This window comes from Phycodurus eques, chromosome 11 (assembly GCF_024500275.1).
Source record: "Phycodurus eques isolate BA_2022a chromosome 11, UOR_Pequ_1.1, whole genome shotgun sequence".
Classification (NCBI taxonomy): domain Eukaryota; kingdom Metazoa; phylum Chordata; class Actinopteri; order Syngnathiformes; family Syngnathidae; genus Phycodurus; species Phycodurus eques.
The window spans coordinates 15,147,888-15,174,476 of record NC_084535.1 but is presented as its reverse complement, the minus strand read 5'-3'; the positions used below and the strand labels follow the sequence as shown (position 1 = coordinate 15,174,476).

Sequence of the window (26,589 nt, the reverse complement as noted above, 5' to 3'; positions counted from 1 at the left end):
TTTTCTGTTGGTAAAGTATTACAAGGGGGGAGAGAACAATGATTTCTATTCTCTGAAGACAATCATCTGGAAGAAATCATAAGCACAATAGCACTAAGTTTTTCTATTGTCCTTTTGAAAGCTGCTTTCATCTCTTTCTAGCTTCCAAATGCCACAGTCTGCTCACCAGTGACTTGCTTGCTTGCTGAGTTGTGTACACGGGGCCCCATTGAACCTCCTTTAGCTCAATTATAAATGAAGTTGATGAGACCGGTGAACCAAAGCAGTAAAGCTGCAGGCTGTAAAATGATAATATTGAGCCTAAATACGAGGAACTCCACAGTCAGATGATAATTAGTCACAGCCCTTTTTGTCACTGTGTACAGCCCTTTTCTTGTCACGCCTGGACGTTTGAGCCATTGGTGGTGTAACAATGAGATTTGTTAAACCTAAAGTCAAAATGATCATCCAGCATGCATTCATGTGCATGTGTAGCCAAGTCCAAAGCATTGCAAGATGAAAAACTAAATGTGTTTTCTTTGGTTTCTGTGAATACGCTTATTATAAGGTGGATATGGTTTTAGTAAAGTAAAATATTGGTTATATGGATGGACCTAAAAAATCCACACACACAATGCCAAAACCACAGATTACAAATCACAAAATCCTAACGGGCATCACAATACAGGGGGTCCTTGTTTTACATTGGAGTCTATCACTAACTTATACTAACGCAGGTTAAAGTTCTAATTACATTATTATTATTATTATTAATTACCTTACTTTATCGGCTACAATATAAAAAATCAAATGAAAACCATTAAGTACGGTGGTAGCTAAGCAGAGCTTGTGCTGCGTAATGATTTTTACTACGACTTTCATCAAAATAATCTTAATTCAGTGCGGTTGCATTGGCTGGTAGACAACAATAAAAACAACTTTAGTCACAGGGTTGCGATATGCTACTGTAAATATGTGATACTGCTGTGTGTAATAATTAACATAAGTTCCATCACAAGCAATCAAAGTGCGAAGTGCTTATCATATTTGAAATGTAGGCCACCTAATGATTGTATGGCCAATAATGAGTCAAATCCCGAATAATTATAAAATCCAGGTGTTTTTTTGGAGTTCTCATAATGTGGGCATTGAGGAAAAAGTATAAGCCTCTTTTACACAGGCAATCCACAAAATAGTTACTTCAGAGCCATATCAGGAGATCCAAAAACCAGTCGTCCAGCGTAACCTGGAAAATAGTCCAATGAATTCAGACTTTAAAAAGGCACTGTTTGGGCAACATGTATCTTACAATGATAATAAATTACACATCACACCAGTAGGGTGTGCATGGGAAGATTTATTTATTTTTTTCTGCTTACAGGGGGTCATCAGTTTAAAACAGAGTTCCGTTCCTACGTCACCCGAGTTTGTACATAAATCAGAACACACCGTCTTTATCACAAACCTATGCTAACACAACAATAATAATAATTACAGTAAATAGCTTTTTGAAACTTTTAGCTCAAACATAAAACAATCCCATTAAAACCACTGTCAAATAAAAGAATAATTCCTTACCATTACTCCTGCACACCGGAAGGTGAGCAAATTAGTTCGCCATTCGTAACAAGTAAACATCGCAGGCCGAAACCATTGTAAATTTTGGACCCGTTGTATTTAAATCTAACAAGTCAATAGGATCCCTTTTTACAAGAGCCAAATGCAGCACTTTGAAGCAGGCCACAGCTTAGTTGTTCTAAAACTGAGGCTAATTCTCCAACATAATTACCTGCCCTGAGACACTTTGTGCAAGAACTGACAATTAACTTTGTGCCTCCCTTCAATAAGCTCTCCTGACTACTATTATTTTTTTTCCCCTGAAGATAAGAAGAAGTGGAAGAATCACAAGTACTCCTTCCTAAGTAAAAACACTGGCAAGTAACTCAGGAGACACTCAGGAAGAATGGAATGTAAAATAGAATTAACAGAGTAGTTTGGCAGCATACGTCAGCATCCCAGCAGTGCGAAGGGCGAGAGGCCAAACAGTCTGCTGTGAGGGAAGCTCAGGTCAAAACTGCAGATGCATCATTAATTGAGGCACGTTTAAATGGTAGCAGAAAGAAAGTTTTTGGGGGATTCCTTTGGCTCCAAACCGCTGATAGTATGAGGATAGAATTTTAAAAAAAAACAGCATTGAAAAGGCAAAATAAAGTATGAAGGTTACCAGTTCCTATAGAACCAAGTGGCATATGGCTATTCTGTGGTCATGTTCAGGTGGCATCAGGACTCACCTTGACTCAGCAGGGAAGCCACATGATACCTCAGGTCACTCTCAGAAACAAGCTTAGCTGTCCATCACTGAGTTTCTGAGCTCTGATAGCTACAAATACGTGAGAAAGTCCTGAAAAACATTAACATACAGTGCAGCCTCAGGTCAAATACAATACAATGCAAAAATGACATTCCAGGGCAAAAACGTAGCCATTGTGATTAAAACAATTTTAAGTAACATTTTAACATTCTTGTCATATGAGCTCCCCACTGTAATATTAAGATAAAAAAAACAATGAAATTTAACTTTAATGACAAATGATGGTGTAATATGTAGGTGAGTTGTGACACCTAACCGCGTGTAGCGTATATTCATTTTGGATAAAAGTGTAATTAATTTTGGAAAAGAATATGCAAAAAGGGGCGGCACGGTGGGCGACTGGTTAGAGCGTCAGCCTCACAGTTCTGAGGACTTGGGTTCAATCCCCGGCCCCGCCTGTGTGGAGTGGAGTTTGACCCTAGTGAGGAGAAGCGGCTCAGAAAATGGCTGAATGAATATGCAAGAAGGCAAACGCCTGCTTTCACTTCAATCAAGCTACCTTTGTCTCGTAAAGGGGCACCACGTGTCTTTTTATGGGTAAATTTTAGGAAAAGTGACGAAAGAAAAAACCTCAATCAATCGCAGTAATTTAGAAGGCTGCTACAGGAATTAAATACAAGTTCTCGATTACAGCGGTTTTACTGTCGAACTCAATAGAAAAAAAAAATAGGCATACGTAAAGGAAAATAGGACATCGTGTGTTGCTGGACTAAAAATGTGTGTGACTAGGTTACAACATGTTGAGCTAGTACAAAGTTGGAACTTATGTGAAGCTGGTATTTTACCCCCCAGGCACTAATTTTGTACATTCTGGCAACGATTGCCATGCTCAACTCGAGACTGAAGATCAGTTAGCCATGGGAGTGGTCTGTCTCCGAGCATCTCAGGAGGAAAGGAGGCAGGTTTAGTTGAAGAAGAAGATGCACAAAAAGTAAGAACAAAAAAGGGGAAAAGAAGGTTGTTGTCCCGTTGGGGTGCGCTCATAATTTTTCCTGCCTTTTGAGCTTGTTGCGGCCACCGCTCTTCCTCTCAACTGCGGGCGTAACAGATACGGATGCCGGGACGTTTTTTCTGGACCTCCACCTACAGATCAAGGCTGGGAAAAAATTATCGAAGCCGCATGGCCGGCGTCGTTGATTGGATGGCGCCGCCGCTGTCGTGGTTCGTCATCGCTCGCGCACGTGGTGGCAACAAAGGACAAAGAAAAGGGGAGGATGGAGGGGTTGGCTGAAGCCGCCCTGTAGCTGAAGGGATGTTAGCAGGGAAGTGTCATGAACGGAAAAAAGGACAGGACCCAAAATGCTCGATTCCAATTCAATGGACAGTTTCAAAAATAATAGTTTAATAAACCGGCAGGGGTCGGTACACAGACAGGCAATCTCCAAAGGCAACAGTATCCAAAAACGTGAGGCAAAAGGCAAGATCAATAATCAAAACAGGGTCTAGGCTTACGATGAGTCAGTGACGTGGAAATAAGGAATGCTGGAATGTGACAACAAGGTACAACGAACTGGCGACCAGAATGAGACACGCGGTTAAATGCACGGGGTAATTAGGGAAAATGAGGCACAGGTGGCCGGCACGGTGGACGACTGGTTAGCACATCTGCCTCACAGTTCTGGGGCCGGGGTTCAAATCCCGGCCCCGCCTGTGTGGAGTTTGATCATATTCCATTGTTCAACAGTCATCAATCATTCCTTCCCCAATCAGCTGTGCAAGTAATGAGGAAGTTTTATGGCTCCCTGGGTCCTGCGAATTGGGTAGTGCCCCCCCTGAGTGATTCCTCCACGGGATGGGTGCGCTGGCTTGGCCCTCCGTTGTGGGTGGAGGTGGCTGGGCCCGTCCTTCCTCAGTGTGCCGGCACAGCAACTCCGTACACCAGTTGATTAACATGCATGTGATATGATGTTTATTCACTTGTAAGTTCCATAGACCCGCTATAGGCTTGAACTGCTTATGCTGGGACAACTAATATTAACACAGGTTGTATTAGAATATCAACTCACAGGTTTTTACAGCTGTTTAGACACTGTAAAAGCATTCCACCACACCACTCATCGATAGCACTGTCTTGCTCATTCCCCTCATCCTCTCCTGTCCTGCCCTTTTCGGTCCTCTCTCGTCTTGTGCTATTGGTTAGTTATTTGCATGTCCTCACCGGGTGTTCACATATCGAGACTGTCTAACTATCGTTCTGCTGTGGTTCACACCCCTATTCCCCTTGTCGATTCTGTCCCTCTGTCTGTCCCCTAAAACGCTTTTCTGTCGGGCTGCATTTTCAATAAACATCAGAATAATTAACAAAAATGTTAAAAAAGAAAAATAAAATGAACAGAGGGAGTATTTCAAACTCCTATTACAGAGCAAAACTGCTCCAGCACAAAAGGCATACAGATCCACCTTTGTGCATGGCTATGCAGCTAAGCAGGACAGTAAAAAAAAAAAAATTATAAAATAAAATAAATCAAATTTTAAAAAGTGACGAGGTAGATGGTGAATTTCAACAGAATTGTTGGAACATTGCTCTTACTGCTTTGTACAGTACAGGTATCTACGTATGTGATTTTGCTTACTTGACCTCCAATGTTTTTTCCTCTTAATACTTCTTGTTGAGGCTTTTTGGGAATAGGCGTCAAGAGGTTCAGTTTATCTTATAACCTATCTTTTGTTGATTGGCTTTGTACTGTATGTTCAATAAAGACAATAAAAAAAATAAAGTCAAAGAAAATTATTTAATGAGTTAATACTTTGATACTTACTGAACTGATCTCTCTGCAAGTTCCCTGATTTATTACGTGAGTTCATGCACAGTGGCTGTTTTGCACAACTTTAGAGTGGTTTAAAGTGGTTGAACGTCTAATTGTACAACCTTACTGGCATTCTACTTTTGAGGTCTTGCTGTATTTTTTTATTTTAAGTAGCAGTATCAATTGAATTTTACTTCACCATGAGATTCAGTCACTGCCCCCATCAATACTGAAGAACGGGGACTAAATGAGACTTTGCATCTTCCAAACATGTTTTGCAACACAACAGAAGCAGACAAGTGCCCATTACTTACCATCTATTACAGTTTGACTACTGTTGCATGATGTAGTGGTCAAACTGCCTCATTGCACATTCCTCAGTACATTTCAAACAGAATACATAATCAACCATTTGTGCCTTTTCCTCTGTGAACAGAGCAATTTAGAGTCTTGTGGAAATGTTTTGGTATTTGTGAGATGGTGTGTTTTTTACCATCCCTTTAGTGCCACATTTAGAGCACTGACTTGAGATGACATAATTCGAACTAAAAGTTACCACAGATCATTTTTATTCTTATTATTTCACTCACAATGTTACAATTGACAAGTGCGCTGCCTTGCACCTTGTCTAAAAGCGTTCAGTGCGAACGCACTGACCAGGGTGCACAAAGGTCATCTGCTGACAGCGCACAACTCACCAAAAGGTCAGACTGCTTGTGCCATTTGGAAAAGAGGCGGCTGTGATACCGAGCTGCCAATACACGTCCTGCTTGTCTTTTTCAACACTGTGCTAAATCCACACTTGGTTTGCTCAAGAGTTCAAAGTGGCCCAATCATGAATCATGTAAGAGGCTGTGTTTCTGAGGGTGATACAAAGACGTGTGGCAACGACTGACACAAAATCATGTTCTATTCTTATATAAAACAATGATATATTTGCAGATTCAACTTCAGAACAGGGGTAGCACGGTTGGCCTTGTGGTTGGCACATGCCTTAAAAATCTGAGTTCTGCGTTTGAATCTCAGCTGCAGCCTTCCTGTCTAGGAGTTTTCTTATGCCTGGATCAGACTACAAGACAAATTTAGTCTTTCACGATTGCACTATGTCAGACTATAAAATCTTGCCGTATCTCGGTCAGACAGTGGTAACGCTACACGATGTGTATTCCGATACTTTTAGGATCACTGGGCTTTATCTTGTCCAATCCAACACTGTTTGGGAGACGTGACCATAAAATGTCACCTTTCATCGCAACCAGATACAACCATTACCATGCCGACAACAAGTTGATGTCGAACAATGGATCGCTGTGGCGATGTTGGGAAAAAAGCACAAAAAGAGTGGGGCGGGGGGAACGTGCAGGCTCACCGGGTGCTCGGGAGATGACGTTTTGGGTTATCCATGCAAGGATTGCTTAAAGTATGTTTACGTACTTCTAATCCGATATGGCTTCAGAGCAGGCAAGAAAACATTATGTAGCACAACAAGCTAGTGCTAGTACTAACGTTTGTACATAAACATCCCGCCGTTCTACCAAACCATGCGCCCAAGCTTCGGTAAACATTGGTTTGTGCGCGTGAATAAATGTTGACAGCGCGGCAACCAAGTACATCATGCACAATTGCAATCCTATTGGTCGACGTCAAGGTGGGCTGTGGGAGAGTTGTCATTGATGTGTCACACGACATAGAAGATATCTCAACAAATCTTACATATCAGACTTTTGATTTTGGCATCGTAGGGCTATCATAGGGCCAAATCGTCGTGGATTATGTTACACTACAAGAAGTTTTGTCGTTCCCGACAAAATATGTTGGGCCCGATCTGGGAAGTCGCGGTAGATAATCATGCCAATATCGGGGCTAAAATCCTGTAGTCTGATATGGGATTATGTTTAGATCAGACTACAGGAATTTTAGCCCCGATATTGGCCCGATTAGCTGTCGCAGCTGAAGTGTGGAGTGAATGGGTGGCAACAATGGGAAAATGAAATGCCAGTATTTGAAGGGGAATAGCTTGTCAGCAACATATTGAGAAAAACCAAAAAAGAACTATGAACTAGTTCATTTTTGGAATGGTGAATTTAGTTCAAAATTCAGAATTATGAACTATGAACTAAACTAGTTCATTTTTGAAACGGTGAACTGATCTTTGAACTAGTTCGCATTGAAAATGAACTTCTCTTGCCTCTTGCCTCTCTATATGCATACATATATTGTATAAATACAGTAGTCAATGTATCTTAAATCCAGCAGACAGGCTTAACTTTTATAACAAAGCCATAGTATTTCCATACTAGCATTACTTCACCAACATACTCGGATTCTTTCCGGTCCCACAAGCGTAAAAGGAAACCACTGGAAAATGTAATTATTGGTGTATTTAACTTCCACCATGTTGTACAAATAAATAGTATATATTAATGGGTTTCTTTAACCATCTTCGGGTTTGGCGTTATAAAATTAATTACTCTCTTGATTTAACGGAGCAGTAGACCTGAGCATACTGACTGAGTTCATGGGTTTGTGTATATGTATGCTGGGTATTGCTTTGCTTCTTGTATTGATTTAGTGTAATAAATCCTGTCTCTCAGGTGGGTGTGGAAATAAATACATATAACGAAATATCACCTTAAATTGTTTCCTATTCAGTAAATACCACAAAGAATTCCCAAGTTGCTTTCCATACTTCAGGACGAACTTTAATTCAAGATACCTGGCAGTGCAAATCACATTTCCTAACATTATAATACATCACGTGGGATTTTTTTTTTCCCTTCCTGCAGCAAAATATATGAGGAGCAAAATACATCAGACCAGCATCATGGCTGTGCTAAAAGGACTGTGTGAAAATCCCACCAAAGGTTTTGTGCGTGTGTCGCATCTGAGGAGCCAATCCTGTCAGCTGTTGTGGGGCTGCTTTGAGCCATCTCCATATCATTAGCACTCTGCAGCAGTGGTTTGAGACCAGATGCCAGCTGCTCTACTGCAGATTGGAGAGCTATGCTGATCAAATTAGTTTTTCCTAACAGCACATCTGGGTGTTTACCTTAGCAGATCTGTTCTGAGGAAGATTTAAATTCGACGTAGTCAACACCGCAAACTCCTATCATCTATGAGTGTTATGTTAATGTTGTATTGATAGAACTGTGCAAGAGTCACCACTAACTATCATGTGCTTACAAAAAAAAAATCCCAGCAGTCATTTTGACATTGTTAAACAGTAAATGGTAGGACAGATACATGAGTTATAACAGACTTTATTTTGAGTTCCATTACATTTCTGGGGCCCTACCCAATGTTGTGCCTTTTGCAAGATTATACGTATGGCACCCACCTCCATCAGCAATTTACGTACGCGTTAAAGCTTTTTTTAAATAAATTATAGCATTGTTTTTATTACATTATTTTATAATTATATTTTCATATAATTTAATTATAATCTTAAATATTAAAATGAAAAACCTGGATAAATATTGTCAACTATGCATGTATAATATACAGTGTATTTTTTTCTGATACAACTTTCTCATTACAGCGAAATGGTGATTATTAGATGGAAAGAAGCAGTAAACCTCAGTTTAATATCACACTGATTTGGTATTATAATTTGTAGTGAAAAAAATTAGTGGGGCAATGCTTTACTTCTGATTCATTGTTGGCTTTTCCATTTTACAACCAGGATTAATATAATTACATTAAAGGTTAAATTTTTCCACAATTTTGTGGCGCCCCCAGGAGGCCACAGCGCCCTCAGCATTTCCATATAGTGCGTGAGCGATCCGATTCTTTTCAAGAGGCAGGTTCCTTTAACTTAATATCCCAACCACTGAGCTGTGGACCGTTACTGGGCCGCAGGCCATTTGGTACCGGATGACTGAGAGACTAAACAAACTTATTTGTTTTTGTTTTTTCAGCTGAGCAGGAGACAGAGCTACTCAGAGAGTACAAAAAAACAAGATCACTGTGAAATGAATATCGCGGTAAGCCTCACATTGCTAAATCTCGTTTGTCCGATCACCTCGAGTCTTAAAAGATTTATACCGGCGGCAGCAGGACCAGGACTGGAACAGGATTAGGAACAAGGGCAGCGGCATGAAGTGAAGCTCCATCTTCGTCCTAAAAATATTATGGTCGATAATGTGCGGACAACAACTTTGTGCTTAGACCTTTATTCATTATAGCAGTTGTAGGATAAAATGCGCACCAAAATCATGACAATTTACGACAGTGTCGTTCCACTTATAGTACATCATACGGCCGGCGTATGTTGAAAGATTTTGCAAGGTCACTTGCAAAATACTGAAATCTGTCCTTAAATACAATAAAAGCAAAATATTTCAAATAGAACGAGTGAAAGAGAGAAAGTTTTTTTGTGTCTGGTTACGATGTTGTGTCTTACAACACGCTATGCTATGGAGCACAAGATGACTCACCAAAGAGAAATAAACGCAGGGCTCCAACTATTAGTCAGTCACTCAAACTTTATTTGTAAGTGCTTTTCATACAAAAAAAAAAATGCAACACAAAGCACTTCACATAAATTAAAATATAAAACTAAATCATACCCGCCTGCTGCTTGTCCATTAGGACACAGAGATACACACGCACACACATACAGGTTAAAAATTATACCGTAATGAATAATGTGAGGACCAACTGGTTAGCACATATGCCTCACAGATCTTAGAACCGGGGTTCAAATCCCGGCCTCGCATGTGTGGCATTTGCATGTTCTGGCCGTGCCTGCGTGGGTTTTCTCACTCTGGGTTCCTCCCACATCCCAAAAGAATGCATGGTAGGTTGATTGAAGACTCTAAATTGCCCGAAAGTGTGAATGTGAGTGCGAGTGGTTGTTTATTTATATGTACTTTGCGATTGACTGGCGACCAGTTCAGGGTGTACCCCGCCTCTCTCCCGGAGTCAGCTGGGATAGGCTCCAGCATGCCCGCGACCCTAGTGAGGATAAGCGGTATGGAAGATGAATTAATAAAAAGGTGGGTCTTGGGCCAGTTGTTAAAAACAAGAACATTCTCTGCGGCCCTGAGGTTCTCCGGCAGGCTTGTTCCACAGACGAGGGCCATTAAACTGAAACACTGCCGAATCTTGAGTGTGTCCTGACACAAGTGGGTGACTAAAAGCCAGAGCCGGATGATGTCAGTGCTCACCAGGGTTCGTATGGTAAAAGGAGTTCTGAGCGATAGGAAGGCCCAAGGCCGTTAAGAAATTTAAAGACCAGTAAAAGAACCTTAAAATCCTGAAATACATCCATCCATCCATCCATTTCCTTCACCGCTTATCCTCACTAGGGTCGTGGGCGTGCTGGAGCCTATCCCAGCTGACTCCGGGAGATAGGCGGGGTACACCCTGAACTGGTCGCCAGTCAATCGGCATCCGTCGATCCGTCCATTTTCTATACCGTTCGTGTCACCGATGAGCTGGCGCCGGTGAGCTGGAGCCTATCACAGGCCAATAATTCCCAGACAACAACTGTGTGCTACCGAGAGCTTCATTCATCATAAAAGTAAGAAACCGTGCACCAACAAATGACACTGTACGGCACTGTCGTCGTCGTTATGTCGTAACACTTAAAAGAACCTTAAAATCAACCCTGAAATACAACTGGAGTGATTTAAAAATTGGTGTATTGTGCTCCTGCACAATACGGCATACAGCCGGCATGAAAACGGTCAGTGGCACTAAAATTTTTTGGGACCGCTGCCTTTATTTAAAAATTATATTTTATATTGTGCATTATTTGTTTATTTATTTATTTCAAGGATAGCCCCTTGAGATGCATCATCTCATTTTCAGTGGTGTCTTTTCAACATATAGAGCACATATCATCACCAATATAGAAAATAATAATTAAAGATAAATCAAAATCATAACACACAAGCAACACAGACACACACACACACTTGATGGTTCCCTAAGCTTAGCCTCCCAGGGGGGGAAGTATTTAGTCAGCCACCAATTGTCCGAGTTCTCCCACTTAAAAAGATGAGAGAGGCCTGTAATATTCATCATTGGTATACCTCACCTATGAGAGACAAAATGAGGAGGGAAAAAAATCCAGAAAATCAAAGTAGTGAGTAAACATTGAGTAAACGGTCTACAATTTAACTAAAGAATGTTGTAGATATTCAGTTGGAGGTGTTTTCTGAGGGTCTTTATGAGAGTAATGTGAATATGCAGTAAACTTAGGGTCATTTGTATAAACATATACAGAACTAACATAATACTGAACGTTTTGTTACAGAAATGCGTTTCAAACTAATATTTGAGATTTAATAATAAGCCCATGTTTGTGGTTGAAGTTTGCAGTTTGGTTCTCTCATGTAACAAAATAAGCTAAGCAAAATATTAGGAGCAGCTCTCATTATGTACTGTTCTGCAAGCACAATAAAAAACACATTGAAAAACTGTCTTACAGTGCCACTCAAAACTGAACATTATTGTCCGTATAAAGCCAGAACATTTGATAGAGCTCCCTCTTGAGTTATATCTACAGTACTAATATTAATATTATTGTGAAAGTGGTCATAATGTTGTGGCTGTTGGTTGTATGCATCAACCTCTATTTTATAGGCCAATGCTGTAAAAGATACTGAGTTGTATTTATTTTAGATTATTCCCATATAGGCTGTAGCCATATAGTAGTGTGATATAAAAATCGGAAATTGCCTTCCTTTATATTGAGCTTTTCTACCTTCTGAAGTCTACCACGACAGATCCGTCAAGAATGATCGATATGGCATTTAAATATTGTCATATTTGACAAGGGAAACATCAGAATACAAAGAAAGGCAGCACATGAATCAATACCAAATGCCATTAACAAACCGTGCAGAAAGTGAAAATATTGATCTCTCTGACATCTGTCACAGTCTTGTGTATTTTTGGGTGATGGTTCGGGAAGATCCCTTAATCTTACTGGGGACCATCAAGTGTCAAGATACATTTTTCTCATCTCCTCTCAGAATTAAGTTAATACACTTGGAGAAATGACAGTTTTATCAATTATGCATAGAGTGAGGTAAGTATGAAAGGCATCAATCCAAAGAAGGCTGCCCCATGGATAGCAAAGTGGAAGGAATTGAAATGCTCATTTTAGAGTGCGGAGTTCATGCTTTGGGCTGTATGGCATCACAGAGGAAGACACAGATGGCACACTTCCAATCTGATATGATTTATGCAGAAAAATAGTTCCTATACGGTATGTAGTTCATCCCAAAGTTGTTTGATGGGCTTAAGGACTCTTCCACATCAGTTTAATCCAAACATGCCCTCCTTGGTTTTGCTTTGTGTACTGGAGTCCAGCCGTGCTGGAACACAAAGGGACCTTTCTCAAAGTTAGAAGCATTGCGCTGACAACAGCAAAATTGTTCAATTATATGCAAAACCTATAATGACATGGGTAGAAAGAAGCCTATTTTCAGTTCAAAAAGGAGCTCTAAAAAATCGGGAGTTTACAGACCAGACTTTGTACAACCCCTATTCCAATTAAGTTGGGACGTTGTGTTAAACAGAAATAAAATGATTTGCAAATCATGTTCAACCTATATTTAATTGAACACACTACAAAGACAAGATATTTAATGTTCAAACTGATCAACTTTATTGTTTTTAGCAAATAATCATTAACTTAGAATTTTATGGCTGCAACACGTTCCGAAAAAGCTGTGACAGGGTTATGTTTACCACTGTGTTACATCACCTTTTCTTTTAACAACATTCAATAAACGTTTGGGAACTGAGGACACTAATTGCTGAAGCTTTGTAGGTGGAATTATTACCCATTCTTGCTTGATGTACAGCTTCAGCTGTTCAACAGTCCGGGGTCTGCGTTGTCGTATTTTACGCTTCATAATGCGCCAGTCGGAAAAGGGTGGCATGGCCTCTCCAGGTCGGGGATGAGAGACGTCCCAACTTCATTGTAATTGGGGTTGTAGATCAGTCCTTAATTGTCAGAAGTGACCCTTATATATCCTATTTTAATGATACAATAGTTACCATGGAAACAAGAAGGATTCATCTGGTTGTATCTAGCCGTCATTTCATCCATGAAAGTTGCATGCAGACATCAATCAATAAGTAATATCGACACTATGGACAGAGGTGAGTCAGAGCGATGAGGGAAGCGTGGGTGTGTTAGAGGTGGAATGATCTTTTGGGACGTTTGTCTTGCTTGAATCCTCTCCTACAGTCCACAATGCCCTCCTCCTAATCCTCTCTCTCTGTATCACAGTCTGTTTTATCATCACGTCCCACTCATAGGAGGCTCATTTTCTCATATCAACAGCTCCACCAACAGGTCAAACATACAATTCTATTGTAGAGATTTCCAGTGTACAAGATAACTCAGTCGCAGAAATATTATGTCCGTGTTTTAAATTGAAAAGCTGTTCAAATGAGCGATATTTATTTATTCATTCATTCATTTAACCTTTAGTTATTCAGGAGGCAGTGGAGAACAGATTCTCATTTGCAATGCAGACCTGGAAGCAGACAGCAGGGAAGGATAAAACAAAGCAACATAAAAGCATATTTTAGCGTTACTGAATAGGACGGATGAGTCGACAATTGCGGAAACAACAAATTAAGCCACAACACTTCATGTCAACACATATAAAATAAATCTATCCACTAAGGGAAGATATAAGGGAATCTTTGTTTGTCTGTTGTTTTACTTTGTGCTATTATTTTACTATGATAAATATAGTAGTAGTAGTACCATTGTGATTCTGATTATTCTGATGATCATGATGAGGATGATTACTGGTGGTAGTCGTAATAGTACAGTAGTAGTCGTGTAGTAGTAGTGGCATATTTATATCAGGTAAAGTAATTACCACCCCTCAATCTGACACGGTGCAGTTCTAGACCATTGCACGAACTTACTAACAATAATATACTTTGTTAGAGTAACACCTCTATAACCGTGTGTCAATTAAATGTGAGGATTATCATATTTTAAAAGGAGGATTTTTGATACAGCTCACCAATACATTTACAATGTGCCTGTTTGCCTAATGATATGGCCAGTAATGTAAAGGGGGAGAAGGCTCAGCCAACATTTTTTTAAAGCAGGAAACAATCATCAAATTTGTGTAAACCACCATATTTTTTGCTGCACTGGTTAACATTATTGGGGGGTTATTTCAGTTGTCATCTGATTCTGTGTGATTTGTTAAGGGTTCCCCTTTTTACCACTAGATGTCACTGCTGTCATTTTAACAAGAGATAGAAGGGGGGGGAAAGCAGCCGGAAAAGGACGTGCAAAGGAAAGAGCTCACTTCCTGTATTTTGCTAGTGTGTTTACGTCACGAATGATCAAAATAGTAGTAGTACGTAATTCCCAAACGGATATCAACCCGGATCATTTCGGACAAGTTTAGTATTCCTTTTGCAGGTTGGCGTTAGTGTGAGGAACACGCTGCTGCTGTACATGAGGAGCGGCCGGACAGGGAGAGATGATGGCCGGCTTTGTGTTGGTGATGGCCGGCGGGTTCCTGGAGCTCTGCGGCGGCGTCTCTGCAAACGGGAACGGTCAGCCCTCCTTCACTGATGAAATTCCGTTTAAAATCACCTGGCCCGGGCCTGAATTCACACTGGTATTGCCTCACTTGATCTCGGCTCTTAAGCGGTGTTGTTAACATTAAAAGGATGCTTTACCTGGCGGTCAATGTGTATTTCAGCCCACTTCGGGCTCACTTTACAAGGACGACAACTTCGTCATCATGACCACTTTAGAGAAGGAGAAGTACAAATGCCTCCTGCCTTCGCTCACATCTGGAGAAGAGGTAATGGTTGCATTTAATCGCACACAGCAGTCTGAAGCCGAAGTCCTCTGAAACATAAAACGGCAGCTGTGTGTGTGAATATTCCTTACCACTTAAAACTTAATGATGAGAACATAGGTACTTAAGCCATAGTTATGCACTTTAAAAGGATGACTGCAGAAAGAATTCCCTCCCCCAAAATTGACTCAGTAGGGTTTCTGGACCGTTTTCTGATGAAATATTTGATTTTCAGCCAGATTTTGGCCCGCCCACATTTTGGACACGTCAGCCTGTCACAGTCTGACACGTAGTGGCAGAAAGTGTGGACATTGCCTCATTGATCTTCTAGGTATTCTGCGGTGAAATTGTTGCCTCTATGGAAAATGTGGATTTGTTTTTAATACAACAATGAATGAAAGTAGTGATAGTGAAACATTGGAGGTCTCGTTGTTAAAAAATAAAATAAAAATCGTCCATAGAAATGCCTCCTTGAGGAAAGAGGACACAGCCATGTCATGCCACATTACTGTATGACGTGCATTACGTCGCTTGTCCCAAAACTGCAGCCGATCGTCACTGAAATTTATGAGTACATCCCTATTTATGCATGCCCACGGAGACCTCTAAAAATATCAGAACAATCTGCCCAGTATTTCTGATTTTTATCAACAAGTTTCCACGTAAGCAAAGACGAGCATCTCACATGAGGTAGTGCTTTGCAGATTCATTTCATGCAAATTAAAACTGCAGTAATGACGTAGTGTGACTGGCGAGTGTATGTTGTAAGTGTAAGTGTTGCCAGGTACGAACCATTACTATATTAAGCTCTTGTTACCTCATTAATCTCATTTTTCTTATCTGACCTGAGGACGATGACAAGGAGTACAGCGGGCCAAGTCCGTCTGAACTTCTGGAGCCTCTGTTCAAACGAAGCAGCTGCTCATACAGAGTAAGTCCAGTCATCTTCTCACTTTTGCTTGTGTCTGATTATACCAGCAGAGTGCATACTAAGTTGGAGTGTAACTAAAAGAGTTTTTTTTTCTCCATTGGCTGGCAGATTGAATCTTACTGGACCTATGAAGTATGTCACGGAAAACATGTAAGACAGTATCATGAAGAGAAGGAGACTGCTCAGGTTTGTGTTCTCAGAAGAACCTGAATATAAAGCTACCACTGATTTGAGAGTATGATCATAGTAATACCGATACTGTGTGTATCCACAGAAAATAGGTGTCCAAGAGTACTTCTTGGGAAATTTAGCAAGGAAGAGAAAAAGTACACAAATGGGTATGTTTTCTTTTCATCCTCCAGCAATCTTTGAAAATGGGTGTAATGTTGAAAAATAGAAATTGAAAATGTATTTTATGTTGTTTTTTTTGTTTGTTTTTTGTTTTTTTAACACCAGTTTCAATACGGAATTGAGTGAACATCAAAAAGTGTCTTGGACCCATGCCGAAAATTGAAAAGAAATCCGGCCATTTTGTTTAAACCAGTCATTTCAGGAGAATTCCAGGGCTCGTACTTTGTCAAACTCCAACTAGGGAATTCACTCAAATAAGCCCCAATTGGAAGCAGGGTTCCTTGATGAATTGGCAAGGTTAAATTGCTTTTTTGCTTGCACTATTTATTTTAGGTAGATCATTGTGTCAAAGTTTGATGATCGTTTTGAGAATTTTCATTCAACATTGAAAAGGGCATGCCCATGCGTTACTGCTGATTAATTAATGTATAATTTTTTGTATTATGCTAATGTATTTCTTCTGTCAGCTAATGTTGAAGAGACAAAAAGGACTCAGTCAGCACCCGAAACTGAAGTAAGCTTTACAACTTGAGCAGTCCACCATATTTGCTGCTATAAATGTGACACATATTGTACATATTATCTTCTAGGTGCTGTCTAAGAACATAGAAGGTCAGCTGACGCCATATTACTCACTGGAGATGGGAAACGGGACACCTTGTGTGCTGAAGCAGAACGAGCCGCGCTCCACGTCCGTGCTGTACGTGTGTCACCCAGAGGCCAAACATGAGATCCTGTCGATCGCTGAGGTCACTACCTGCGAGTATGAGGTGGTGGTGCTGACCCCCTTGCTTTGTGCACACCCAAAATACAGGTGGAAAAACTGCTGTTTATTCTATGCATCGGGTGCAGCAAATGAAACGTGACCTCGCGCCCACTCTTGTGCACAGGTTCAAGTCGTCCCCAGTTAACGCCATCTTCTGCCAGGCACTGGCTGGTTCGCCGCTGCGGCCTTGGCGACTCGCCCAGCTGGATAAGGAGCAAGAGGAGCAGCGCAAGCCTTCTTTCAGCACCACCGCTGAGCACAGAGAGGTCAGCGATTCACTAGTCTTGTATAAAGTCGAAGCGATAATTGTTTAACATTGGTAGAAGTAAAAGTCACCTTGTAGAATATTATTTGAGTACCATAATTTCTTGTGAATAATGCAAATATATATATATATATATATATATATAAAAGGAAAAGGATGGAGTCTACAGTTTCATTCCTATATGACTGGGGTACGTATCACTGCATATATGTACAGTTGTGCTCATAATTGTATGGCAGAATTTGTGAAATTGAAAAAATTAGGAAAATGACTGATGACTGAACAACAACCATCATTCATTTCTTTATGGTTATGTTTTGTTTAATGATAATGCTTTTCTGAAATGCTTGACAGTTTAATTTGAATCCCATTAAAATAAAATGTGTTTCACCTGGCCCTTCATGTTTTCTTTAAATAATTGTACCCATCTTACAAATTCTGCCTGGGTAATCAAACATGAGCACAACTGTGTGTTTTCTCATTTACTAAATAAAAGTAGGGCTGTGAATTTCAAAATAAGAGGAAGTAAATTTAAAAAAGTATTACGTGTTCAAATAAAGTGCTTAACTTCAGAATAATTCTTTGAAAAAAAACTAACAAAATACAGATAATATATGTTTTAATCATATGGTTAGAAGCAAAATCATGCATTGTAAAAATGCATTAGTCATAGGTACTGTAATTTCTCGTGTATAATGCGCATTTTTCCCCCAAAAAATTGTCAAAAGTCAATAGTGCGCATTATACATAGGTATACGGGAAAATGGGGGGGACTTTCACATTTTATAACTGTATGCCGCCATCTAGAGGTTATGAAAAAGCTTAACACTCATTCCAATGTCACCGCCACACTTTCATTCTAATATGCCGCCACTTAGATGTTATGAAAAAGGTGTAGCCTACACTTTCATTCCGATATGACAGGTGTATGACTGCATATACTGTCGCCCACCGTGCCACCTTAGTTATGTTTTGTTTAATGATCATGCTTTTCTGAAATGCTTGACATCCCATTGAAATCAAATCAAATGGGTTTCGCCTAGCCCTTCATGTTTTCTTTAAAGAATTGTACCCATCTTACAAATTCTGCCTGGGTAATCAAACATATGAGCACAACTGTGTGTTTTCTCATTTACTCAATAAAAGTAAGGCTGTTAATTTCAAAATAAGAGCAAGTAAATTAAAAAAGTATTACATGTTCAAATAAAGTGCTTAACTTCAGAATATTTTTTGGAAAAAATACTTCTTTTTGATCATATGGGTAGAAGCAAAGTCATGCTTTTTAAAAATGCATTATACATAGGTAGATGGGTTTTCTAGAATTTTTAGGTCAACTTTGGTGGTGCGCATGATACATGGGTGCACATTATACACGATAAATTACGGTCGATGGGTTTTCCAGAATTTTGAGTTCAGTTTTGGGGGTCCATATTATACATGGCTGCAGATTATACACGAGAAATTACGGTAAATCTTAAAAGTATCTGACTTTTGCTGTGCTTAAGTATTAAAAGTAATTTTCTGATAGTAAGTGTACTTATGTATTGTTAGTAAAAGTATATTGAAAATGTGAGCCTTTATGGTTTTTATGTTTTTAATGTTGTTGTTTTTTTTACTTCAGTGGTGTACAGTAGTTAATATTTATGTTAGCTAATGAGCAAAGTTAGCTAGCACACTTTAGCCATATGCGTAAACAAGCTCACGACAACTCAAAGAAAAGTGACATTTTTACTTCACTGGATTTATATAAATTAACCTAACTCAATGTGCTTTTTTTTTTTAATCTAAAAAAATTGAGTTTATTTGATGTTCTAGAAAAATCTGATTTTCTTTTTTTTATTATTATTATTATTATTATTGACATGACTTTATCTATGGACAGGCAGGACTATTCTTCCGCTTTGTTCTCTGTGATTCAGGCAATTCGCAAATAAACAATATCTCATGATTTTATTTTACAATAACGAGTAACAAACATGGTTAAGGGAAATGTATCAGAGTAAAAGTAAAGACCTACATACCTGACAGTGAATGGAATGACTTTCATTGACAGCTTTGTGTGATGGTTGCAGGCGGATTCACCAACAAGAGAGGAGGCCTTCACTTCCTCACAAAAATCCGTGGGCGGGCAGGGGGCTGGGGGCACCACTCACATATCCCGCCTGACAGACGAGCAGCTTGTCAAGGAGTTCCTTAGCGGCTCCTACTGTTTACACGGGGTGAGGCATCGTCAGCACCGCTGGAGGGGAGTCAGTTGCCACACTGAGACGTCAACTGTTTCGATGATGTGTTTTTCAGGGGGTTGGATGGTGGAAATACGAATTCTGTTATGGAAAACATGTCCATCAGTACCATGAGGTGAGACAGAGGCTAGTGTTGGGGAAGGAAAATAACCCTTACCTTGGACATTTACTCAAAGAAGTGATTTCGGAAAGCAACTGGTCCCACTTGAAAGATCAGCCCTTATAAATGTGACACGTATTTTAATCAACTTTACACATCATCCAATACTTGCCTTGATTTTGTGTTGTTTTGGTGTTTCAGGATAAGGAGCAAGCGAAGAACATTGTGGTGGTTGGAAGCTGGAATGCCGAGGAACACATTGAGTGGTCCAAGAGGAACGTGGCTCGATATTACCAGCTAAAAGACAGTGGAGTGCAAAAAGTCAAGTACGCTATCATTGTACACTGATCCTGAATCAAAACAAAGCACTATCATCAATGCTTACGTTTTGTACGCCTCTCTACAGGCTGGTCTCCCATTTCTATGGCCATGGCGACCTGTGCGATCTGACAGGAAATCCCCGCCAAGTTATTGTCAAATTAAAGTGTGTGAACAGTGTTATAGTTATGTGAGTTGATAGAAGAAGAATCATGTTTCCCTACTGACTCCCTCATCTTGTTCCTCCATCAGATGTAAAGAGTCAGACTCTCCCCATGCAGTCACTGTCTATATGCTGGAGCCTCAGACTTGCCAATACGTCCTTGGGGTAAGTATACTCGTTAAGCAGTTAATTCATTGCTTTTGTGTGTACAGTGTTCCCCAGCTATGTCACTGATTTTTTTTTTATACTACTTACGAACTTTCACCTTGCGAACATTTCACACATACAAACTCTTCTGTGTTAGTTAAAAAAAATGCAATACTTCTGTACATCCGATTTTAGCGTTACGGGCCTTTAATGTAGTACCATGTTGTTCCACAACATGCCGAGCAGCACTGAGGTCTATTAGGAGAAATGCAGCGCAATTAAGAGCAAGACGAAAAGGCACAGAAACTGACTCCTACTGACTCCATTAATAGTCATTGTTCCCACAGAGCCGAGAGAATGTATGCCTGTGAATATGGTATGCTCAGTTTGTATGTGTTGCTGCCCTTTGTGTGTGAAAATAGCATCTGTTTGAATCTTGTTCTTCCCTCTCATCGACGAACAGCGTTGCACAACAAGAAAGAATAAAACTCTTGACCTCTTGTGTGCCACATGCCAATATGAAGGGGTCTCTTGTATATTTTAACGAGTAAAGAAGTTATTTTTTTATTTGTGTTTTGTTTGATCTTATGTAAAGCACTTTCTCAATAAGTACAATTGTTGAGTAACATCTATGCTCATTTCAGTTAGCCCGTTCATAGCATTTCGCATTTTACTTTTACTTTAGCATTAAGCTAGCGGACTTTTGTTTGATGAAGTTTTAGGTTTGTTTGAACGTTTTGTTTTTAAAGGTATGATGTTTAATTTTCTTTTTTCTTTCAGTTTTACAGTAAACTTCAATTGGGAGTGATTTTCAAGTGATTTTAAGAATACATATCAGGATGAGTTTGTGAAATCAGTGATTTATTTCTAGAACTACATTATCTAAAATGTTTTGTCTCAGGTTGAATCTTCAGTCATATGCAGGATTCTTGACTCAGCAGATGAACACGGACTTCTGTCCTACTCCAGCTGAATGGCCCAAAGATCATGTGATGAGGAGAAGCCCAATAAGTACATTTAAAAGAGAAGGACACACAAATGGATGTGATGTGACACTTAAGACCAACAAAGGTTCAAACTGTGGTGATCTTGAGGCTGGACTTAAGGATGCTGAGGAGCTGAAGAAACGATCCAGGCATCCTGTTCTGAGCTGTAGATCAAACCACATGACTGCCTCACTCAGCTTGGCTGTAGCTTAAATAAATCACTCAAGGAGAATGTGGATTTATTGTCCATATTTCATATATCTGCTTAAAATAATTATTTTATCATGGACAAGCTCATGGCGTGAGAGAGAGATACTATGCACTTGTAGTTTTAAAAGAAGGTGTGCGTTATTCATTTTATTAAGGGTGAGTGTAACTTATGCATCAGTGGGTGTTTTGAAATGACAAATGTAAGTTTGATTAAAATGTCTTTGTAACTTTATGATGTATTTGAATTGTGTTCAAGGGGTATTTCTAAAAGACACACAACACAAGGTTCTTGATCGCGGTCTTATCACAGGGACAAAACCAGTGCACAGGAGTGTCTTAGCGTGTTTGCATTCCCCATATTAACTTGTAGCTAAATGCGTCTGTAATCTGCTATCTGGATCAAATCAAGGTAAAGCTTGGTATATTTCAACTTCTGGCACTACAAAAAAAAAGATAATTTCAAGATATAGTTTAGGTCATGCACTATAAACAATACACTGTAGATGATTTTATTTCTATTTTAATGTTGATCAATTGTATTTTTTGTTCTTCCTAAATGCAATGGACCGTTCTCGGACGGTACCCATTATCTCCTTGGTGGGGGGTAAGGTCCTGTAAAAATCTACAGAGGTTATCATGCTACGTATATATATATATAGCTATTTTTAGTGGTGTAAAACTGCACTGTAATACAGAGAGGTTATATAATAATAATTTTGGCCTTTTCATGTACATATATTGAATTAATCCTTGATCTGAAATGAAGCATATTTGTAAAAAAAAAAAAAAAAAAAAGTTGATAGATAAAAGTTGTGTGTGTATGTGTATGTGTGTGTGTATATATATATATATATATATATATATATATATATAAAACATAGCATCTGGCACGGGGAACGACTGATTAGAGCGTCTGCCTCACAGTTCTGAGGACCGGGGTTCAAATCCCGACCCCGCCTGTGTGGAGTTTGCATGCTCTCCCTGTGCCTGCGTGGGTTTTCTCCGGGCACTCCGGTTTCCTCCCACATCCCAAAAACATGCATGGTAGGTTGATTGAAGACTTAAAATTGCCCGTAGGTGTGAATGTGAGTGCGAATGGTTGTTTGTTTATATGTGCCCTGCGATTGGCTGGCAACCAGTTCAGGTTGTGCCCCGCCTCCTGCCCGATGATAGCTGGGATAGGCTCCAGCGCTCCCGCGACCCTTGTGAGGATAAGCGGCTCAGAAAATGGATGGATGGATGGATGGATGGATGGAAATAACATTCCTTAAACGTAATGTACTTGATATGCCAGCGTTGATGCGGTAACATTCAAAACCACCAGAGGGTGCTGTTTCCAGCGTCAATACTAGAAGAAACGAGTTCTTAAATTTAAGGCGTGAAAGCACATAAAATCACCTCTAACACCCATATTTTTTCGATTTGAAGTTCAACGCTCATCTTCCGTAACACAAATACGTATAGTGAAAGTACTGTATAATCAAATCAAAATAACTACAAAAGGTCCAAACCTTACAATAATTTAATTACATTATTTCCAACCAAAGGAGCAAAGACGCACTGCACTTGCCAAACATTTAATAGGTTAAAAAGTGCATGAGGTTACAAACGTGATGAAGAGCAATACTCCTTCGAAGGGCTGCATGGGCAATTTAAGGCTGCAGTCTTAGGTTGTAATAGCACATGGATGTGCAATACAGCAGGTCGACTCATAGGACCATCAGTAAAGACTCAAAAAGTCATGAACAGTGAAATACCTTCAGATTATAATTGTCTTTTTCCATCCATTTTCTATTCCACTCATCATATGCAGGGTCATGTTGGCGAGTGAAGTCTATGGACAGATCACCTGTCAATCACAGGGCTGACATAGACCCAAACAATCATTTACACTTATAGTCATAGTTCATACATTACAGCCAATTACTAAATTGCCTTCAGTTAGCTCAATGGTTCCCTGTTCTGCGGGATGGGGTTCAAAGCATGAATGAAAAAAGCCAAAAAGTTACTTAGGCTTATTCAAGACAGTTTAGTTCCCAGAACATTTTTTCTTTGTTGAATAAATTTTACGTAACATATTCAGTAATTTAACAACTAGAGGATGCCCGGTGGTATACATTGTGTTTAATAAAACCCATTGGCAGTACAATATTAAAGGAGACATATTATGCATTTTTCTTCCCCCTGCAATTTAATTTCTAGTTGTCTTCAAAACATATCTGTGAAAATCCTTTGGTCAAAATAGTCCAAGGATCAAGAATTACAGTACATTTACACACCCTAGCTTTTGTCTGACTGAAATTTGCCCATTTTGGAGGAGCGATCCTATCTCAAGTAAAAGAGTCACAGCTCCCCTCTACTACGGAGCCGACGCCGTACGGCTTTCGGAGCTAAGGGGTTCCGACGAGATGAGCAGCCACTACTTGCGGAAGCGGCAGCCTAGAGTGTGAAGGAGAAAAAGCGAGTGCCTATAAAGATACAAAAAACATTATATTTTCCCTCGTGAGGGATGAAAATTCATCACCAAGCCGCCAAATTACAGTTGTCAATTAGTGTGTTGATCTGTTTGTATGTAGCACATGCAGAGGAAACATTGCCAAACACAAAATTCAAACACATTTTGGGAAATAGATGGCTCACAATTCGTTGCTGTCGGGCGGAATCCTTGCCTCCCCAAAATCTTCAAGAAATGAAAAACGCCATCTTGCTTATTTTGCTTCAGTTACGATGCAACGCATTGTTCAAGGTAGTATAATGCCTCACGTTTTGCCGCGACGCATCTCGAGTTAAAACTGAGACAACTTGAGAGCAGCGTCATGGTGACGTCATAATGTACGTTGGGACAGATCATAGTATTCATTTGTGAAGAAATGTTAAATTGAAATTGACCCTATTTGGACATACAGGGTTTCCGCCAGATAGCAATGAAATGATGTACTTAGTTGTGATATATTCCACTTGATGGATAGCTCAACCTCCAGAGACCCAATTATTTGTAATCAAGGATTCATTTCCTTAATATGTCCCTTTTAAGTTACTCAGGAAAAGATGCGTGTCAGGCTGAGGGGAACTGGTATGATCTATAAAACTGTGACGCCACAAAACGTTTGGGAACCACTGCATTAAGCTAACATTCTGTAAGTTTTGGGACCCAACCCAACTAAATACTGTACCCGAGAGGCCTGAGTACACACACCCACGGCCTTCTAGCTGTGTGGCAATGATTCTGTCCCCCTCAGAACACAACACTGATCCCAAATGGGTTCAGACAGAGGGGATGGGGATCTGTTGCACTGAGGTGCTCTCAAAGTCCTGCAGAGTGTCCTGGTGAGTGTGGTAGTGCATGGCCACATAGGACTTGGCAAAGGCGAACGTCTGCGAGCTGGCAGGCTGGAGGCTGGTGGGCGTGCTGGGTCCAGCAGAGGGACTGCTGTTGTAAATACTGTAGTAGGGCTCAATGCGTGTGTTGATGGGCGTGGATGTACTGGCAGGGCGAGGCCTCCGTGCGGCCCTGGGACTCGCGGCGCACTCTCTGGACTGACTCGGCCCGCACGCCTGGTCCACCAGCCTCCTCTGAGCCTTGGGTGAGAGCATGTACGCCGAGTTGGTCTCGTGGTGTGAGGATTTATTCCGGTTGACTTCCAGGCTGCCCTTTCCCATGGCGTGCAAGCGAGTCTTGTGCTGGCAGCACAGCAGTCCCAATGCGGCCCAGTGCATACAGCAGAGCACACGGCGGCGCAGGCCAGCACTGTTACGCGAGTACACAAAGGGATTGATGCCCGACTTGAGGAAGATGAGGACAAACCCGCACAGTTCAAACTGGTAATGTGCAAAGCTGCTCTCTGGCGACAGAACGTCTTGCGCCAAGGAGATCCCCATTGGCAGGCAGCAAAGCAGCACTGAGAACACGATGACGACACAGGTGACGACAGCTTTGGAGTCCTTGGTGGTGGCCAAGTTGACCGTGGAGACCAGCTGGCAACAGGTGGCTCCTTGGGCTGCCCCCGGGACCACCGGTTGCTTGGTCCTGTTGGCGTAAGAGTGCGTCTGAACATTCTGTAATCTGTTATACATCTGATTACGGTACAAGGGGCCCTCAGCACTACACGGCACCACCTCAAAGCCCGTGGGTGCCAGAGGTGCTGGGGGTGGGGTGCAGTTGGCCGCCACGGTAATAATGGGACACTTCCTCACTTGCGCGTTCTTCCTCAGGGTCTGGGCGATCATCAGATAAGACACGGACACCACAGCCACGCAAAAAGCAAAGTCAGCAAGGTACGCGTACAGCACCAACCTGGTCCGCCCCCCTCCTAGACCAAAGTGGGGCAAGCAGGGTCCATCCCTGCGTGGGTACGCCCGCATGTTAAGGAGGGCCGCCACGGTGAAGCTGGACGTCCACAGAAGGGCGGTGAGGGCCAGCGTGCAGGGGAACGAGGCGGTGCGGTTTGGCTGCTGGCCCAGGACCATGCGCAGGCGGTGCAGGGCGATGACCGCCACCGTCTCCAATGACATGATGATGAAGCCCGAGCTGGTGAGGTGGAAGGCGAAGCAAAAGCTCTTGGACACGCCATCCACGCCACCCGCATCCAGGTAAAGCACCAACGCAAACATGGGGGCCGTCACACAGCAAATAAACAAATCACAGAAGGACAAGTTGAGGATCATGAAGTCAAAGTTGGTGCGGAACTTGCGGAAGGCCGGATCGAAGAAGGACAGGAACACCACGAGGTTCCCATACGAGCCCAAGCAGAAGATGAAGACGATGAGAAGGGAGCAAAAGGTCAAGGTGGCCGTGTGGACAACTGCCCAAACTGGGGGGCTGTGTGACGTCTGGGTGCCATTGATGTTCACCTGCCTGGGTACATCCTCCAGCTCTGATGGCATCTCTGTGCCGTTCATCATCATATTATGAGCCGCCCACCGTTAAATCAAGCATTAGTCTTCTAAAAAAGGAGGACGCAGGCTCCACCATTGCTGCCGCCTAAAAGAGACACACTAATTACGATTGTGTTCTCCCTAAAATCACATTTCCAGCTGATTAGCGGAACAATGACATAACGCCCACGCACATACAAAAACACATCATTTTTGTGCCCATATTATTTTATCTAGAATGCTGAAATATGTTCTCATCTTACCGTTATGAGCCAAGCCTTCGCAGGTCACCATTATTCAGTACAACTCATCTTCATTTTTTAAAAGCAGCTTT

At 41.0% G+C, this 26,589-nt stretch overlaps 2 protein-coding genes across 2 annotated transcripts; one reads left to right on the top strand and one right to left on the bottom strand.

Annotated features, from left to right (window-relative positions):
* Positions 1-14,371: 14,371 nt before the first annotated feature.
* On the top strand, positions 14,372-21,610 carry erlec1 (endoplasmic reticulum lectin 1). Its single transcript, XM_061689944.1, has 14 exons — positions 14,372-14,714; positions 14,799-14,903; positions 15,751-15,831; positions 15,940-16,017; positions 16,106-16,169; positions 16,650-16,696; positions 16,773-16,996; positions 17,073-17,214; positions 19,286-19,432; positions 19,512-19,571; positions 19,758-19,882; positions 19,963-20,040; positions 20,127-20,202; positions 21,086-21,610. Exons 1-14 carry the CDS (start codon positions 14,574-14,576, stop codon positions 21,155-21,157), a joined length of 1,440 nt encoding a protein of 479 aa, XP_061545928.1. The 5' UTR covers positions 14,372-14,573; the 3' UTR covers positions 21,158-21,610.
* Positions 21,611-24,644: 3,034 nt separating this feature from the next.
* Positions 24,645-26,282, bottom strand: gpr75 (G protein-coupled receptor 75). Its single transcript, XM_061690935.1, has one exon. It carries the CDS (start codon positions 26,280-26,282, stop codon positions 24,645-24,647), a length of 1,638 nt encoding a protein of 545 aa, XP_061546919.1.
* Positions 26,283-26,589: the final 307 nt, after the last annotated feature.

Excerpts from the sequence above, each read along its gene's own strand:
- erlec1 (XM_061689944.1), top strand. The coding sequence starts at position 14,574 with ATGATGGCCGGCTTTGTGTTGGTGATGGCCGGCGGGTTCCTGGAGCTC. Across the intron at positions 15,832-15,939 it reads GAAGCAGCTGCTCATACAGA|ATTGAATCTTACTGGACCTA; the intron begins GTAAGTCCAGTC and ends ATTGGCTGGCAG. Across the intron at positions 16,997-17,072 it reads TGTGCACACCCAAAATACAG|GTTCAAGTCGTCCCCAGTTA; the intron begins GTGGAAAAACTG and ends TCTTGTGCACAG.
- gpr75 (XM_061690935.1), bottom strand. The coding sequence starts at position 26,282 with ATGATGAACGGCACAGAGATGCCATCAGAGCTGGAGGATGTACCCAGG.